Source organism: Xylaria bambusicola (assembly GCF_022495145.1).
Source record: "Xylaria bambusicola strain CBS 139988 unplaced genomic scaffold F5B22scaffold_69, whole genome shotgun sequence".
NCBI lineage: Eukaryota > Fungi > Ascomycota > Sordariomycetes > Xylariales > Xylariaceae > Xylaria > Xylaria bambusicola.
In genome coordinates, this window is record NW_025953622.1 from 105,661 (window position 1) to 123,726 (window position 18,066).

Consider the following 18,066-nt stretch of genomic DNA (forward strand, 5'->3'; position numbering starts at 1 on the left):
TATGCGCTGAAATTTCATCTATCACTGTGGAAGGAACAAGATATGCTTTCGAATATACCACTATATCTTCAGACAGGCTAGATATATAGATTTCTCATATAGGGGTCAAGTAAATTCTACGGCCTCTAGACGGAGGCAGTTTCAGAGTCCCTAGATTGTGTATAGAGGTAGTCACTACATGGGCTACAAAACAACACCGTATATTCACGCGCTACTGCAAGTGCCGCTCGTAGGTGATAAATTGGATTAAATCAAGCACTCGAGCATAGATATTCATATTTCCAATTAATCAATGTGGCTCGCTGCAATATTAAAGGCATTGGGAATAGTCTAATGTCATATGAGCCGAGCCACTTCTCCGTGAGACAGGATTTCACTTACAGTCGTTCAGTTTCTGGCATGTGTACGGGCTCGCGCACTAAAGACCAACTTCATTAGTCCCCCTGACGACTGCAAAAGTATCGGGAAACTCACCGAGGTTGCGCCAGACCAACTAATTCCACCGCATTGAGCGTAGTGTGTTGCCCCTGCGCCGGCCGTCGGGGTGGTCGTCGCGCTGGTCGTCGAACTCGGACTGCTCGCCGTCGTCGTTGGAGAAGAGCCCTACATCCTATGTCAGCCCGTTTCCCTCCTACCCTGCCTATTACCGTTCCAGCCTAACCAATCCAGCAGCAACTTAAGCCTTCTAGAGGTAGCACTCACCGTGAAACCGAACCATTCCATATCAGCATCGCCGAAGATTTTGATATCGTGAGTCACACCCTAGAAAAAATCTCCTAGTCAGCGCCCATGTCCTCGTGCAAGTAAGGGCGCCGCTGAACGCAGTGTTGCGAAGCAGAGCTCGATGTTCCGACGGATAACTCACCGAACCTAGTACACCTTCAACGTTTGGGCCAAAAATATAGCGCGTATATGGACTCGCAGGCATATTAGGATAGGTCTTGGACGCAGTAGTCGAGTATCCAAAGACACCGGTCCATTGCTTGATCGTCTCGTAGTAGTTCTGCACGTTGAGCGTGGTATCGGCCGTGCCGTGGTGAATCCGCATACGCGGCCGCGGACCATTGTACCCAGGATATGCGTTGCGCGCCTGGTTGGCCCAATATTCCTGGGTCAGATCCAGCTTGCCTTGCGAGCAGGTGCTGTTCCATCCGTTTACCGTGCCTGTGTAGAAACAAGTGGCCGGCACACCAGCATACACAATACCCGCTGCGAACACATCGGGATATGTCGCTGCCAGAACATTCTATAGAAGAATAAGGATATGCGCACCATCTCGGAAACCCTCCACGGCGAGAGTCATAGTTGTAGGAAGAAGGGAGGGACTAACCGTCATCATAGCCCCCGACGAACTCCCAGTGACGAACACGCGGCTTTTGTCCCCGTTGTACTTGTCTAACACATACGACACCATGTTCACGATAGAGTTGCTGTCGGCGCCTCCATTGTGCGTGAGGGCCGCCCTCGACGACACGTCCCAGCAGGTGCCGCTATAGGGCGACTCCGGGTAGATAACGACGAAGCCGTACTTCTCCGCAAGGCTGGCATATGGCGTGCCCGCGTAATACGCATTGGCGGTGCCAGTGCAGTAATGTATGGCCACGACGACGGCAGGGTTCGACGCCAACTTGTTAGGCACGTAGATGTACATCTTGGTGCCCGAGGTGTTGGCCCCGAAGTTGGTCACCTGCTGCAATGACGCCCGCCTCTCGAGTGGCCCCGCTGCGGTGATACCGCATACCGCGAGGGCGGAGGTGAAGGCCGTGATTAGGAAGCGCATGATGACGAAGCAGGGCGCTGTTGTCTATATTGCCCTAGCGGGACGAGGTGTAGTCGCCTTCTAACCCCGAAGGTCCCGATCATGGTGTCCCGGGCTTATATATGATATATTACGCCGGAATAACAGGCGGCCCCCCTGTTACTTACACGGATGTCGTGGTTCCGGGCGCGACACCCACCAATTCCCATCCCGGCGGTTGAGTCCGAGTCAAGCCGCAGGTAGCGGGATGACTTCACTCGAGCTGTCTATCTCATATCCTAGTTAAAACCAAAATCACTTCCTCTATCAAGGCTATCTTGTGACTGACTTTTGCAACGCATTCCCTATCTCATCTTTTGATAATGTCTATCCAGCGCTTATCCCTGGCATGGTTTACCTACCCACATCGTGCCTTTTCGGGAGTGCGGCAGCAAGGTCCGTGGTTAGTTCTTGCGGAGCGGAAATCTTACACCAATCGACTACGGAGCCTTGACACGATCAACCCCGCTACTCAGGCATACATGCGTAAATGACTTTATTCTATAATCATGTTCGCTTACACATGAATGTACCGTATGTGTCTACTAGACGCATCTCTAGTATCATATGTAGAGAGGTATTTGGTTCAACGACCAATCTAAGGACTGAGCTGTATGTAGGGCATTTAACTGAAATAAAACGCTACTATTAACAGGCTCACTCGAAAATACATCAAAAATAACGATTTAAGCCCAAATGCCATAATAGGCAGACAATGGAGTTTATACTTCAAGAACAAAAGGGGGGAGAAAAGAAAAAAGAATAATTAGCAGACATGTTCACTCTCGATCGGGGAATCGAACCCCGGCCACCTGCGGATTGTACAGTGACAAGCAGGTATCCTCACCACTAGACCAATCGAGACATTGAAATCTTTTAGAACTTCACATATCCTTGTCATGAGTATGTTAAACATATATAGAACATGTTTGCGTCAAAGATATACGTGTAAGGGAACTCGACTAGAAACCCGACTTGGAACCTTCTAACCTAGACTCTTCCACGCATGTTACACGCATATCACAAGTGTGTTACTCACAGATCGTGAGTGGTACAAGCCCAAGTAAAGTAATACATGTATGTATACGCAGCCCAGCTCCTCTTACCAGCACCGGGTTGCCAATGTGGGCAGGTAGGCACAAAACAATGCAAGTCATGCATAAGCAAGTATGCATCTGGGTATATGTGAAGCAGCTTGGAGTCCTGCTACAGACACGTCGACCGTCTCCTTATCCCGATGAATCCCGGTGAATCACGATACATACATACAGTAGTACCAAGCAGGTACCTACTTGGAGGGGCAGAGATCACTCAAGGATATCTACGCTTGAGACGAGAAAGGCAGGTCGGCACAGCCAACTGCCAGAGTGCGTGCGTGCGTGCTTGTTGTACACTACTACTACTATTACTACTGTATCTGTAACTATACACGTGTAGTAAAGTGCACCAGCCGCAGCTTTGCGTTGCATCACAGCCTGCGCTGTGCTTGTATTATATGTATGTGTATGTGTAAGGCGAATTATCGCCGTTGGAACGGCACGGCACGGTACGGCATGGTATCATCAGTCTCGGCTCGACGCCATCCGCCCAAATCGGAAGGCTTCTAGATGTTCTCTCCAGCTGAGGATCCTCGACCAGCCAACGGCAACGAGTAAAACGCCAATAAGTCATGCTTGTTCCTCCTAGACAACAAGCTAGCGCATCTCTGTCTCCCCTGTTTTCTCTTATCTGCCTACCAAAGTAGTGATCATGGTTCTCTGCTATATCCGCTGCCGTCAGCACCTCCAATGCATGGTGGGTGTGTGTGATATCAGCCAGATTCTTAAAATAAAAATCATAGGCCTAGCAAGTGAATCGCCCTGTTCCTACTTCACGTCTCCATCGTATTAACGACCTGACGAGCCGAGAAAGGTTACAATGTCTCTTTCAGCACTTCTTATAAAGTAACATATACGATAGTCATAGCTTGCAGACATACATACGCATATCAAGAGCCCTCATACCTCATGAAATCGAGACCTCCGCCAAGCTTAGTGACATGGAAGCTAACTGCAAAGAGTCCCGGTCACAGCTAAACAATTATGCAAAGCTACACGACGTCGGTTAGCCCCAGTTGTGGAGTGCCATGGGAAAAGCAGCTTCAAGGCATCGATGAACATGCAGTTAGACCCGACTGTGACGGCCAATGACCAATCATCGCCCTCCCACGAGAGCCGGATGATACAAGAACCCTTCGTCCATGCAGGGCCCACAGAGCAATCAAGTGTCTATCTGAGGAAGGAAGGTCGTCAACGTCGCAAATCGTCATGCCAGGCACTCGGTACGACTCTGAGGCGTGGAATATAGTGATATGGCACCCTTGTACTAATTATGGAGCAGGCGTTGCATCATCTGTCGGTCTCTGATCAGTCTATCTATCTGTTACTCATCCGCCTGCCGACCGAGCTCTACTGTAAGCGAAGCAGTACCGACCTCACCTGCCTTTTTTTATGTCGGGAATGGAACCCTATTCTTACCCCCGCATCGCAAGTCATGTTCAGCATCTCATACCTAGCCGGGTATCTTGAAGTATGAGATCAAGTTGAATGAAGAAAAGAGAACGGGTGCTGATAGGCTCAACTGCCGATGCCGTACGCCATACCCCCCCACACATATGCGTGGAAGGATCCATCCCACGTTCTAGAAAGGCAGGCAGAGGACAGAAAGTATATCAGAAATGATACCTATTGTTGTTCCAGTGCCGACTACCCACTCTTTCGTTCATCCAGTCATAGGCGTAAAGCGGAGGATGATGCGATCGACTTCGTTTTTTTGTTCGTTGACGCTCGGGCCTACGATAGAAAGGTAAAGAAGCTCAAGCGAGGGGCGAGCAAACAATGACAATCGAGTCTGGCCTCTGTCGCCCTATTCAATTATATTTACGACTCTAGCCAGTTTAAATCACGTCGAAGCCAGAATAATGCTGTAGTACAGTAGCCAAAATCAATCATTCCCTTCCCTGTATAAGCTCTATGTGTAATACTTGGCATATTGATAGACAAAACAGATAACAACCCCCAAAAAGCAGAAAGTCAAGATTCCATTTACCTAATAAAATCCACCACATTTACATACCTGCTTACTTGCCCAGCCTCACTTATACTGCCTGCTTGATACTTAGCTGCCTCTACTTATTTGCAACCTTGATTACTTAGATACGCACGAACAACAGCAGTACGACGCTTGATATCAAATATGTCATCCACAAATACCTTCCCCTATCTGGCCTCTCTATTCAATAGAACGGGTAATTGCGGAATGAAGGCAATTAAGGGGAGAATAAAAGAAAAGAACAAAACAGATTTAATCTGTCTCTCTTGGCATAAGTCCGTAGAAGTTCAAGAGAGACAGGGAGCGAGTGAAAAAGAAAAAGGGAAGCAAAGAGGCAAACAGCCTTTCTAACGCTTATCCGTGGCGAAAAGGGGTACAAATCAAAAGCCACATACTTCTATGCCAACTGAATGAATGAATGGGAAGGACATATAAGTTAAATAGCTCCGTATACAATGACGAGTTAACATGATAGCACGTAATTATATCAACGATAATATATCTCCTCTTATAATCCAACACCACCAAACCCCTAAGAAGAGCTCGCCCCACCCCGACCTGATCAACACAGCGCTCGCTCACGCACAGCAACCTTGGGTTCCTTACTAATTTGCCACGGAGAGGGGAAAAGCAAGAGAGAACCTCTAACAAAACTCATATTCTTCGCTGCTCAAAAACAGAATAGATAAATGCCTGTCTTATATCGGGGATATTTCTTAGATAAATGTAAATAACTAAGTAAGTAATTGGGTAAAGTAAAAATCGCTCCCATGTGATATCATATCATACCTTTTCCTCCCTTCCTCCCTCCCTGCCTCGTAAATATAAAACCTCCTCATAAAAGTTCGTCCAAAAAAATCAACAGAATCTTTTTTCGTAAAGATCTTCGTATAAGTTGCCTAGGTTCGTTATAATTCCCTGCTTTGTTATACACGTGACGTTTCTATAACTAAGCCCCCCCTCCCTCCCGGTAAATAGAAAAAGTGTGATGATATACTGTAATGCAGTCGGTGGCCAGCCCCGTTTTCACACACTTCGACTTTCGGCGCAGGTAAAAAGTAAGTAAGTAGTAGGGTTGGTAGGCTGTTTGCCAAAATATTCCCCACCCTCGGTATTTCCCATAAAACATTCAAAGAGCCACCGATTCCACAACAGGTCGGAAAAAAGTCGCCCAACCCCACGTTCCTAATGTATTCAACTCAACAAAGGAGGCGGTATTGAAGAAACCTCTGTAATATGGTATGGTACAGTATCATAACGCGTCGAACCTGAACGATTAAAAAAATAAAACACCACTCGAACTCATAAGATCTCGCTGAACTATCGCCGTTTATTCAACGTCTCGGATATAGAGGCACTGCTGTCGTAATCCCAGTGTCTCTTGAGACCACCAGATTCGTATACACTCGCTACAGACTCTTGCCACATGGCCGGCGTGACAAAGGCCTGTACAGGTGGCGCCGAGTACTGCTGGGGGTGTAACTGTGGCGGCGGGGCCGACAGGGATGCATTGGCGATGGCCATGTCCTGAGTAGTTGGGACTTCGGGAGCACCTGAGGAAACGTTTAGAGAACTTGACTGTGGAGTCACCGAAGTCGGTTGGGGTGGAAGCGGCGTACCAAACGTTGAATTCCATTGACTTTGTGACATTGGATGTTAGTTGCTTTGATATGAAACGGACACATATAGATGCCACATCTGATCGATATGGGGGAAAGGGGATGATCAACTTACTCAAATATTCGAGATGGGTTCCAGGAAGGAGGGTCTACCAGCGGTAGCGTGTGGGAAAGAGGCGGTTGCGTGCTTTGGCCTGCACCCATCATGGAGAGCGACTGTACAGAAGGAGAGTCACTCTTGCCGTCCGCGGATCCAACAGAGATGGGCGTTATGGGGTGATAACTGACGTGTGAATGAGGACCACCGTGTACGTCCAGATTTGGATCCAAAGAATTGGTCCGCAACATGGGGGGCTTAAAAGTTGTCATACGAGGTGGACTCGATTGCGTACTAGGATGTGGACTACCATACGGGAAGCTGGGCTTTAGGACGAATGGTTTCCTTGTATCTGCAGAGAATGCCTCCCTTACGGCATCTATCTGTTTTAGCATTTCTGGAAGGGGCCAGGATCCCATGGTTCTCTCGAGAATCCTCATATGGCGTGTAAAATAATCACGAGCATCGGTATTGATGTCTGGATCTGGAGACGTTAATGCAACCTATCGGCTTGTTAGAAGTGCCAATCCTTACATTAAGTCATGAGAAGACAACATACAAGATGAAGAACGATGCAGGACAATATGGCATAGATCGTGAAGCTAATACCTCTTTGCATGCATTGCAGTCCACTCAACCCAAAGGATTGTAGCATGGACTCTTGCAAGCGGCAAAGAGCTTTTGCAGAAGCATATGAGACCATCATATGCTCTTTCCACTGCCCATCGATGCCCATGGGCTCCAAGAAGGAAAGCTGTGGTCGATGAAGGAGGATGGTGGCCAAATGGTAATATGAGTGCATGTTTCCGATGAAATGCGATGATATCCAGGGCGGCGATCCATCTGGGGAGAATGTGATTACCATATGTGGCGGCAGTTCGTTCAACCAAGACCGGAGCTGTGGATTGAGCTGGACGAATTCGGGGTCTAAACCCCAGTCCTTCTTCTTTTTTACCTTGAGATATATGGTGTTCATTTTGTGAATCATTCGCACAATCCTAACGAAGAAGATAAAATTACGTGATACTTGATGTTCATCCTCTTCAATACCAGGCATGGGTTGAGGGATGTTGAACTCGAGGGTTTCTAGCTCAACAGACAAGTCATTTCGACCTAGATATGTCTACTTAGAAAATCATGTCCAAAGTGATGACAGTGAAAAAAAAAAAAAAAAAAAAAAACTTACCTTGGGGCGCAGCGATCATGGTCTCGCAGATGAATATCGTCTGCCATACACGTGTTTTCGTTAGGCAATCAGCTGGCGCTGAACCGCACGGCTTTCCGGCTTTGTGATTCTGGCAGTGCTCGTCGAGACCAAGATCCCTCGCCATGGCGACGCAATGAACTATAGACATCCAGGACCGATAATAGTAGCCACGTTTTGGAACAGCCTCCCGGGCCTTGAGGATGATGAGAAGTGCTTGGAGAGTACTCAAGCGGGGCACGTCCATGAAGAAGTCGGCATGCTCTACAGCATAGGAATATCAGTATCTGGCGCGACTAGCCTACAACGAGCTCGAGGTATTTGGCAAGGCTTACTTGAGGCGAGAGCTATCCACTGCTGGCCTTGTGCAGGTTCATCGGCAAGCCGTTCGGCGACGGCAAATATTGCTTCTAATAATAAAGGTGAGAGGGAGTCTCGATTCGTACTCCACTGACGGTATAACTGCGCCTTGTTGAGAACGGGTACATATGGGTGCACATGGGTAAAATAGAGATCGAAATAACGCAGAATCGTGTCTTCATCTGGCATGAGCTCTGGCGGTATCCTTATCTTAGATCCGGGTCTAGTAAGCACAGGTGGTAAGGCATTCTTATAATCGTCAGCATCTTCAACAGCGGGTTCTTCCTCTTGTGTAGCTAAAGCTTGTTTGTTATTCAGATAAGGTGCTTTGCTTCAAGTTAGCGCTCGTGGCTGGCTCGTGTTGATGAACGACCAACTCACCTGTACCCCTCTCATCGAGCTTCAACGGGCCAAGGAGATCTGCCAAGTCATGCTGCCCATATTGATCAGCGTGATAAGATTCGGGCGACGAGCCAGAGTGGGAAGCAGATATCTCTGGCAATGGTGGTGTTGGAAAGACATTGGGTGGCGCATAAGATTGATCTAAAACGCCGACGGGAGGCGGTGGTACCGATCCATATGGTATGTGCTGCTGTACCGGGGTTGCGTCGCCGTATTGTGTGAGGGGATATAGTGCTTGATGGTTAGAATACGGGCCGGGTTGCGAGGCGTACAGAGTCGGCTTAGGGTGGCCACTGGCCATCATGTGTTGTGGTGAAGGTTGCTGCATCGCCATTTGCCTAAAACTCTCTTGGCCAGCCTCGAACTCGGCTCTCGTGGGCTCGTATGGTTGACTTTCCTCTGGCGACCCTTCATACTGAGCATTGGGGCGCACACAGTGAAGCTTCAGACGAATACAGGCCGAACAAGGCCATGTATTTGTGGTGGCGGCATCGCATTTAATTTTCCTCCTCCGACAACCCTCACAAGCTCTCATGACTATCAGGTCGCATATGCGTCAGCTATAAGTGCACAGAGCCATGGGAGACGGTAACGGTAAGAAGATAAAAAGATCCATACCCTTCAGCCGCTTGTGTCGATTGTGCTCGTCTACGAAAACATAGTCTAAAGTAAACATGTTAGGACATCCAGACTCAGATCAGTAGGGGCCATTTCGGAGAGCGAACTCTTTTGGGTCTCCCTTGGAGGTTGGTATGTCGGTGGCACGAAAGAGAACGAGTTCACATGTGCACTTTGTGGCAGCAGCCGACGCGCTGCGGCGGGATCGTTGGACGACATGGGCTCACTTGTCGTTACAGTCGGGCTAAATAGAAATACAGACGGGATAGATCGACTGGCTGCGCTGGCCAGCTCTCTCGCTGGTAGACCGACTATTACAACAGCCCTCGGGCTTTCGTCGCGCACAACCCTAAACTTTAGTCATGCGACAGGCGGTTGTGAAACTGGCCTGCTAGTCGAACCAAGGCGATACCGAGCGACTCCGTATAAAATCAAGCAATCCTTTCGATGTATGGTAATTCCGCTTTCGTCGCAAGTTTGAGTCGTAACTGTTTGCTGGTCAAATCGTCGGGCGGGCGATCGTGGCGATCCAGGCTATAATAATATAGCATAGGTCATATAGCCGGCGAATTGTCAGCGCACGAGGGACAAGAGACAGAGGCAGTTAGCCTGCCACTATGCGCAGGTAGCGACAATGATGCGTTGCGCTGGTGTGTTCACGATGGTCGCAAGATGAGATGACGGGTTCTGTTCGGCGCTCGCTCGCGCGCGACCGAGGATTCCAAGTTCACGAATGCCTCAATATTTCAGGCCCTCTCTCGCTTTCTTTTGCCCCAATTCCAGGCCAAGTTCGCCCGAAGAATGAACTGGCGGCTACTATGGATCGAAACGTGCCGCGGTCAATCTCGTATGTAGTCAAGTTAAGTGAAACTAAGCTGGGACCAAAACGAGGACTAGATGAGTTAGGATGTCGTCTACACATACCGGCGCCAGGGAAGGACCCGGCTTTCGGGGTTTGCGATGGGATGAGGGGATAGGTATGCCCTTCTTATTACTGAGACCGAATTTGGGGGGAGGGGGGGTAAGAGGCGTCTGGGACGGCCTGGCCTAGCAAGTGGGCAGGTACCCAGTACTGTACTGCTTGCTACTAGGTTAGGCGCGGTGCTCAGTGACGGCAGATACCGGCAGTGTAAATCTATTCACTACCTTGAGGTAAGTACCTACAGTACCTCTTGTAAGGTATCTATAGTATCTGCATATGGTACCTACCTACCTCTACCTAGCACGCATACTTAGTGCACTCTAGGGCATTCGAGTGCTGTGCACCAGCGCAATAGAGATGTACCGTAGCGTACTTAGTACCTAGGTACCTACATACATACCTACTTACTGCACCTAGTCCAAGCGCTTGACAGATGCCTAGGTACACACTTAGGTACATAGAGGTAGGTATGTCATGCCGCCATTACTTGCCTGGTGGGTCCCTGTGCAGCACGGTACCTTTAGTAGCTTCAATGTTGTTCATCTAGTGCAGTACAAGCTAGCTAGTAGGGCATTTGGAACCAAAACCCACCTGCTTAGCGCAGAGCACAGGGACTTGGCCTGGGGCTGCACCCACCTCAGTGTACCTACGCACCTAAGTATTGACATGCATGTACATATAATAGCACCATATCTAGGTATACTAAGAGTATACTAAGAGGTAGGTAGGATATGGAAACGGCACATAGATTGGTAAGTCTTTACACTGATTTAAAAGCTGCCAAGCATTCAAACACGAGTACAATGAATTTACTGATTTACTGACTGCGTAAGTAGTGTAGGATAACGCAGATGGTCAGGAGAGGGGTGGGCGTCCATGTAAGGTTGATGTGTGTGGGTTGGCTTTAACATATCCCCTGTCTTCGCTGCCCGCCCATCCACTCAACCTCGACCATGTTCGCGACTCTGGCTGCAGCTGTTCAGTACCAACACAACGTGGGATCAAGCTGCGTTGCAAGCTGTGTCGCAGTGTTACCCGGCAGGTACACGTATACTTACTTATGTAGGTAGGTAGGTAGGTAGGTAGGTAGGTAGATCATGGATGTCGTATCCCAGCCAGTCGAGTTGTGTACCGAGCCAATTTGATTGCACAACTCGACAAACATTTAGAATGTGAGCCATCTATATTCGCCGATGATGGGAAAATACGGAAGTGTGTAGGTAAGGAAATTACTTCTGTTCACATCGGGTTTCTGCCTCTACCCTCGTAAACAAACTAGGTAGCTATATCTTCCGATTCCCCAGCCTCGAGCTATAATTTCACGATGCCTGCATATATAACATGACTCGTGAAAACATGGTTCAAGCTCTTTCCTCTCTCTTTCTCTCTCTGGTGTCTTCTCTCCGTAGATTTCTATTATAGATTCTCTCATGTATTATATTCTATTGTACTTTATCGTACTCAGAGCTTATTAGAGCAGATCTCAACGCCAATTCGTCATCCTCACCTCTTTCCAGCAACAAGCAACAAACAACAAGTTTGAGCTGAGAAGGGAGAGAAAGCGGAATAATCCACCACACCCTACATTGAAAACGCCATTGCCTTGGAATATGATTTAAGACTTAGAGCTATCAATTGAAGCCTGTCCTAAAGCTTGTTACCGTTAAACCTTCTTTCCGTGTTGGATTGGCGCAGCGGAGATAACGAGCTGAATACCATGTGGGGAGATGGCGCCTTATAACATTCGAACACTAAGAAGTAATCTGCATACCTACCTTACCAACGACCCCGAGACATAAAACATAACATATAGAGGTAAGTAGGCGGCGGAATGGAGAGGGAGAGGTTGCTTTGCAGTACCTACCTACCTACCTACCTACCTAGGTAGTAGTTAGTTGGAAGACTTGAGTCGTTATTCTACCGCCCTTCTATCGAGCACTCGTCTACCGCTTTTACATATGGTAGGTATCTACAACTACGAAATAGATTGCATGTGCTGTGCCATCTCGTGTACCTATTACTACTACACATACCTACTCTACCCCCCTGGCACCATGATTCAATTTAATACTTCGCACGTCACTATGCGTCTTTGGCCGGGCTTCGGGCTCAGTTTGAATGCGCATCTCCAAACCCCATAAATCGGTTATTAGGTATTATAAGTGAGTAAATATCATGCTCGGTGTCATCTGTTATCTCGTGGCAAACGACCGGGGACCTGCGCATGTACGACGAGCACGTGTATGTATATGTAGGCGCAGTGTTGCGCGGCACAACTATCCTACATACTTACATACATATGTACAGCATAAGTAGAGAGATTATTAGGTACATACCTACTTACTACTATAGGTAAATAGGAGGTCAGGAAGTGGGCGAGCGGCAAACCGAGCGAGTTGACATTGTTCCGCTCTCTGTACCGAAACTGGCCGCACGACCGGCGCATTGCTCTCCATTCGACCCTGTCGCCGTCATACTTTAGCATAAAAGTAACTAACAGCAGTAGTAGTCGCGTTCTGCTCTGCACTGACCGAATCCAGACTATTGCTCAATCCTCACTGGCCGCCTTTGAGTTGGTCTGGACCGCGTCGATGCATTGGCTCGCTGATGCGGCTCCTTGTCTTGTATAATAGATCCTATCCGTCAAGGGGAGCTCTCTCTGGACAAGGCAGATGTTTAGATGTTGCGCGATACAGTAGTACTTTGAAGAATACTATCTACAGTATGGCAATCGTGATAAAAATAAAAAATAAAAACCATGGGCAAATTCGAGCTTTCCCCGGATTTGACCTGCGTTTTCGATAACCGGCGACCTGCCTGACCTGCCTGCGACATGCGTCTGCAACCTGCGGGATCCTTCGCGAAAACCAGCCTTGTTGTTCTTGACAGCCAACTCGAATGTACATGTACTGCATTGCTGCTGTAACCTAGAGTACATAGTACGGTAGGTATAATAGGTACTCGCACACCGAGTAATTAGGAAACCGGATGTGTTACGAGCGCGTGTCCTCTCGCCCAGCTGCTTGCTCCTTGAAATGCAAGGGCTTGGCGTTTATAGGTTGTTAGATATGTTAGATATGGTCTCAGGTTTTGTTTCAACCACTTCCAAGCGCACAAATAATCATCGCAGCACCCCCTCCCCCCATACTTATAGTAGATAGCAAATACAGTCCTTGTTGTTGTGCGCTATGTGTCCATGAGATTTGCTACAGTGTTTACTACTACAACGTCAGCTCCTCTACTGCCATTCGCCGTCTCGGCTCACACATGAGTTCATATCTTGTGACTCTGTCTCTACTTCCTACCTTGGATCTGTACGGAGGTAGTTATACAATGTAAGTGCTATCTACAGTAGGTCTGTAAGCACATAAGTACAGATGAGGTAGGAAGCTAGGTGTACACCCTCCACGCATCTTGAAGGGTAAACTTTCATACCTACCAAGTATCTTAAATACGTGGATAAGCACGCCTCACGAGCCATGCATGCATGCATGATCGAGGGAGAGTGTACACTACACGTAATAACTCCCATGGACCCCCCTAGGTAGATACTTGCCCGGTGTGGGACACCTCGCTAAAAGTGACTCGACCAGACCAGGGGTTCGTTTCGACTGCAGGTCCATGGGAAGGGGGGTGTAGATAGGTTGGTCATGCCGCTATTTTCTCCGTAACTCCGACACCATGCCAATGTTCAAAGTTTGCTCATGGAATTACCTACCACTGGTGTATGTATGTAACTCATTGTGCGTCTCGCGTTACGCAGCTCACGAGAGCCTACCTATGTAAGGTAGTGTTACACAGACCGAAGCGCTGTGCGAAAAGAGATTGTAGCATGGCATGGTAGACAGCTTGGTGGTTAGGGACTTTTGTTTTTGTGCGATGCGAGTTGGCGTACCCGAGCTGACGGTACTGCACAGTGAGAAGACAGTGAAAACCAGCCCAGTCGCCGTTTAAGTATGTTTGTAAAGATTTTTTTTTTTTGGCTACACGTCTCCGTCGTCTCTAGATCCCGTACGCAGGTATTACCAATGGCTGATAATGCTTCTTGAACAGGCGATTAAGATCTTGATGAATCCTGACATACTTACAGTAGTAGTGCTTCTACTACTTAGTACTTCTACTAACTACAAATATTTCCAAGGTGTCTGCAAGGTATTTGCACTACACTAGGGAGACGCCTTGGTTTGGTCAACGCTAGATATACAACCTGGTCCCTCCTCCCACGAGGCGGGTCTTTACTTGGCGTCACGACACGTGAAGCAGGCGAGCAGGTAGGTATTCCAGGGGCTACACTAAAATAGACACCAAGGCAACCTTTCCCCGTGCCGAGCACGCGCGTCGGTGAACAACAACGGCTTATTCCTTTCGGCGATATCTGGGCGATAGATGAAATAGAGATCACCGCCCGTCGATACTACGAAGTTCCAGGCCGCCTCTGCCCCTAACTAGCAACTACTCCTAGTTGATAGGGATTAAGATATATACCTATGATCTGCCATTGGAGTTTACATATATAAGTACATAGGGCTGTACATGTAGTAGTGGTGGAAAAGGTATGTAGCAGGTACTTACTATAGTACTTGGATACTTTGTACGCTCGCTTAAACTTGACGCAGGGAATTGCCGCATCACATTGCAGGGCTCGCAAGCTAGAAGCGCAAGCCTCACGCCGTTGGCCCGCGCTGAAGAAGTGCCATTCTTGGCTCATACCATCTCATCTGTATACGTAGTAGGTATACCTATGTACGTTAGGTAGTACCTATGTGCTGCAGGTGCCAGCGCCACGCTCGCCACGCTTTGTCTTGGATGCCGGTACTCTGTCTGCACCAACCTGCGTGTACTAGGTAATTAGTAGAATAGGAATACTTAACCTCTTTTCCACCACATGCGAACCACCGTTAGCTGATACTGATGATTACTACATAGTAGACCACTATCATCATCATCGTCGTCGTCATCATCATCATTACCGTTGTCAATGGCGCCGTTATCGTTGCCATCCCTATCATGGGTGCTCAACAGTATTCTAAGATTTCGGCATTTAACATAGATCGAGTGCGGTTATTCATACCACCTACTACATGCCAGTACTTTAAGTATTCTACGCAAACTCTCCCACAAGGTAAACCCACATGTGCCTGAAGTGCAGATGAGACGCAGGGGCGTGAGACAAGCTATAGGTGGGCTAGGTACAGTACTCAGTCAGGTCTCATCCAGTCGGTGATACGGTGATATATATTGGTAGTGTATACAACGTACGTACTGTTGTAGTTGGGTGGGATGTAAGCATTTCAATCTCTTACCAACCAGATCCAATACAGAGACTATCTACACTAGGTAGGCATCCGAGGTTACGAGGTAGTCGGTAGTGTAGTATACTTACGCTCCACTGGCGCAGCTACCAGATTCTGACGGACACTAATATCTCGTCTATCGTGAGGGTGGTGCCATTTCGCTTGCACTACCAATACCAGTTCCATAATGGTCCAGCCCCCGATCGCAGCTCGCAAAACACACTTTTGAAATCAGGTTGTGCCATTGACTAGTTCGTGAACTGTACCCAGCTGGTGGGCTGCAGTTAAGCAGAGACCAGCATCACTCAGCAAGGCCCGCTGCAGGCCCTTTCTTTGAATTACGTATCTTGCTAATCCGAGTCTGTCCGAGGAGCTGCCAAACACGTCGTCGGGACGCTGTGTAACAGGAGTCAGCCAAATTCTCCAGAAGGGCACAAGCTGCGAGGACGACACGTACAGTACATACACATACTCTAGAAGGTATCGCTTTTGGTGGAATAATTGATCCTGCAAAACACCAACGCATGTCACGATCGGCGGGTCTTCGGGGTAAAGAAACAACGATAATTGCAGCTCAAGTACCTACAAGATTCTACTAAGTACTACCTACATACTTAGTGTTAGGTAGGTATATCAATGAGGGTTGCTTGGTCACATGTAAGAAGATAGTACAAATGATAGTACAAATGATAGTACAAATGTGAGGAGGCAGTCGAAGTACCAGACGCATCTGTGGCTAGTCAGCTGCGTCGGTACCACCGCCAGCTGGTGGTGGTACAAGCTTACCCCGCCGCCACTGGTCTCAAGCTCATGAGAATCCACCTCCTCGAGATGACTGATTCATGAATGCATCTACGGATATGTCCATTATTTACACACAAAATACCCCCGTCAGACGCCGTGTCTCTGTTATACTTGTAATCACCTCCTTGTCGAACACTATCCCACAGTCAACTCATTGAATCGTCAGCATTGGACATCATTGATCATCACCCCGAGATGGATAATAAGGACAACGCCAACCCTACCATTCTGAACGTCTCGGAACTTCCCACGAGGCAAAACAAAAAGAAGGCTCCCGCCGCTACCCCCGGCAAGGATGCCGAGTCCGACTTAGACATTGTCTTGAGACGGCCCGAATACCTCTCTGCGCCCTTTTGCGAGGTGCCTTGGGCTTCCGATGACACCGACAGCGACGACGGCTTTACCATTGAGCCCATCGATGAGCAGGAGATCTACGGTGGGTTTATTCCGTCTCTATTCCCCCCATCCTCTCTCTCGTCTTGTCCTGTCTTCGTCTGTTCTTGCGCGTTTCTTCTCTTTCTGTCCATCTTGAAACACGTCATGCCTTGAAGATTAAGTACTGCCTTTCTTCATCATTGGACGGCCCGGTGTCATGATAACTACTACAACATCCGACCCCTGGCGCCTACACCGAAATATCCAATATAGCTGGCTGCAACCTTCTAGCTCGTGAAAAATCCGCTATTCTCAGCGAATTCCAGGCTACATTCTGTCATCTCATGAGTGGCTGTTTTTTTCCCCTAGTCGTCAATTTCCCGGCAGCGGGTTCGATGCTACACTCCCCCTTGTGGAAATCAGACGGCTGACGTTTCGCAGACCTCATTTCGACCATTTCTGATCCGGAGCACCCACTGTCGCTCGGTCAGCTTGCGGTAGTGAACCTGCCTGATATCCACATTACCCCTTCTCCTTCTGCGCCTGCAGATCCCAACACCCTGACCCAAGTTCTTGTCAAGATCACGCCGACTATTACCCACTGTTCCCTCGCCACTGTCATTGGGCTTGGTATCAGAGTTCGTCTCGAACAGGCGCTGCCTCCCAACTACCGTGTCGATGTTATGATTAAGGAGGGCACCCACAGCCAAGATGACCAGGTAAACAAGCAATTGGCTGACAAGGAGAGAGTTGCCGCTGCTCTGGAAAATGCCACTCTCAAAGGAGTACTTGACAAAATGCTAGAAACCTGCGTCTAAGATGTTCCGCCCCAAGTCAACCATCGTAGCCCCGTTGTGCTTTTATGCACTGTTACGAAGCACTCTATGCCAGAGCGCTATCTACAGCAGGCATTATATGCCCTATTCAGCGACTGCCAGACCGCCCGAGATTACCGAACTTCGAGGTTGCTTGATTCCTTCAGCTGCTGACACAAACCGCACGGACATGCAATTCGACCCAACTGCACGGAACCTCGTCATCTCATCATCTCTACGCTAGGTCTATCGTGAGCATCTCAGCTCTAAAATTAGCTTAGAAACAGGTCATGCGAAAAGGCCTATGCAAATTGGCTTGGTATATCCATACTTACAGCTCCGCAAATCGCGGAATTCTTGCTCAAAACAACCTCGACAGCGGCGTCGCGAATTGGACACCCAGTATACATGCCATGCTATGTATGAGAGAACCAGTTCATACTCAATATGGGCCCGCCCAATAATTCTCGCATTCATGCTGGCGTTGTGCCCGCGCAATGCTCAAGGCTTACTAAGGTATACTAATCAAGCTGCATGAGATTCAATTCCACCATAATCAAGAACGTGCGCATGCAAGTACGAGCTTCTAGTATAGCGCCAAGAAGATTTATGTGTTTTCCGTCAGGCTTATTATGCCTATCAATGCCATAAGATCAATAACCATACTA

General features: G+C 48.3%; 3 protein-coding genes and 1 non-coding gene across 4 annotated transcripts; 1 reads left to right on the top strand and 3 right to left on the bottom strand.

Moving 5' to 3' along the window:
- Nucleotides 1–377: 377 nt before the first annotated feature.
- On the bottom strand, nucleotides 378–1,950 carry F5B22DRAFT_498408 (putative acetyl xylan esterase). Its single transcript, XM_047972421.1, has 4 exons — nucleotides 1,331–1,950; nucleotides 866–1,246; nucleotides 475–762; nucleotides 378–418 (listed from the first exon to the last, which is right to left on the bottom strand). The coding sequence occupies exons 1-3, from the start codon at nucleotides 1,778–1,780 to the stop codon at nucleotides 616–618; spliced, it is 978 nt and encodes a 325-aa protein (XP_047825921.1). The 5' UTR covers nucleotides 1,781–1,950; the 3' UTR covers nucleotides 378–418; nucleotides 475–615.
- Nucleotides 1,951–2,580: 630 nt separating this feature from the next.
- F5B22DRAFT_t191 lies at nucleotides 2,581–2,662 on the bottom strand. Its single transcript has one exon. It is a non-coding gene; the product is annotated as a tRNA-Asp (tRNA).
- Nucleotides 2,663–6,208: 3,546 nt separating this feature from the next.
- Nucleotides 6,209–9,407, bottom strand: F5B22DRAFT_651483 (fungal-specific transcription factor domain-containing protein; the record flags this gene model as incomplete). Its single annotated transcript, XM_047979470.1, has 8 exons — nucleotides 6,209–6,527; nucleotides 6,623–7,107; nucleotides 7,164–7,717; nucleotides 7,791–8,072; nucleotides 8,144–8,494; nucleotides 8,550–9,107; nucleotides 9,189–9,233; nucleotides 9,296–9,407. The coding sequence occupies 8 exons, from the start codon at nucleotides 9,405–9,407 to the stop codon at nucleotides 6,209–6,211; spliced, it is 2,706 nt and encodes a 901-aa protein (XP_047825922.1).
- Nucleotides 9,408–16,167: 6,760 nt separating this feature from the next.
- On the top strand, nucleotides 16,168–17,552 carry F5B22DRAFT_498581 (FAM96B protein). The gene is made up of 2 exons (XM_047972422.1): nucleotides 16,168–16,644; nucleotides 17,025–17,552. The coding sequence occupies exons 1-2, from the start codon at nucleotides 16,404–16,406 to the stop codon at nucleotides 17,399–17,401; spliced, it is 618 nt and encodes a 205-aa protein (XP_047825923.1). The 5' UTR covers nucleotides 16,168–16,403; the 3' UTR covers nucleotides 17,402–17,552.
- Nucleotides 17,553–18,066: the final 514 nt, after the last annotated feature.

Bases quoted from the DNA above. Each gene is read 5' to 3' on its own strand.
- F5B22DRAFT_498581 (XM_047972422.1), top strand. From the start codon at position 16,404: ATGGATAATAAGGACAACGCCAACCCTACCATTCTGAACGTCTCGGAA. The intron at 16,645-17,024 runs GTGGGTTTATTC...GACGTTTCGCAG, and splicing joins CGATGAGCAGGAGATCTACG to ACCTCATTTCGACCATTTCT.
- F5B22DRAFT_498408 (XM_047972421.1), bottom strand. From the start codon at position 1,780: ATGCGCTTCCTAATCACGGCCTTCACCTCCGCCCTCGCGGTATGCGGT. The intron at 1,247-1,330 runs GTTAGTCCCTCC...ATTCTTCTATAG, and splicing joins CGTCGGGGGCTATGATGACG to AATGTTCTGGCAGCGACATA. The intron at 763-865 runs GTGAGTTATCCG...GATTTTTTCTAG, and splicing joins TTGAAGGTGTACTAGGTTCG to GGTGTGACTCACGATATCAA.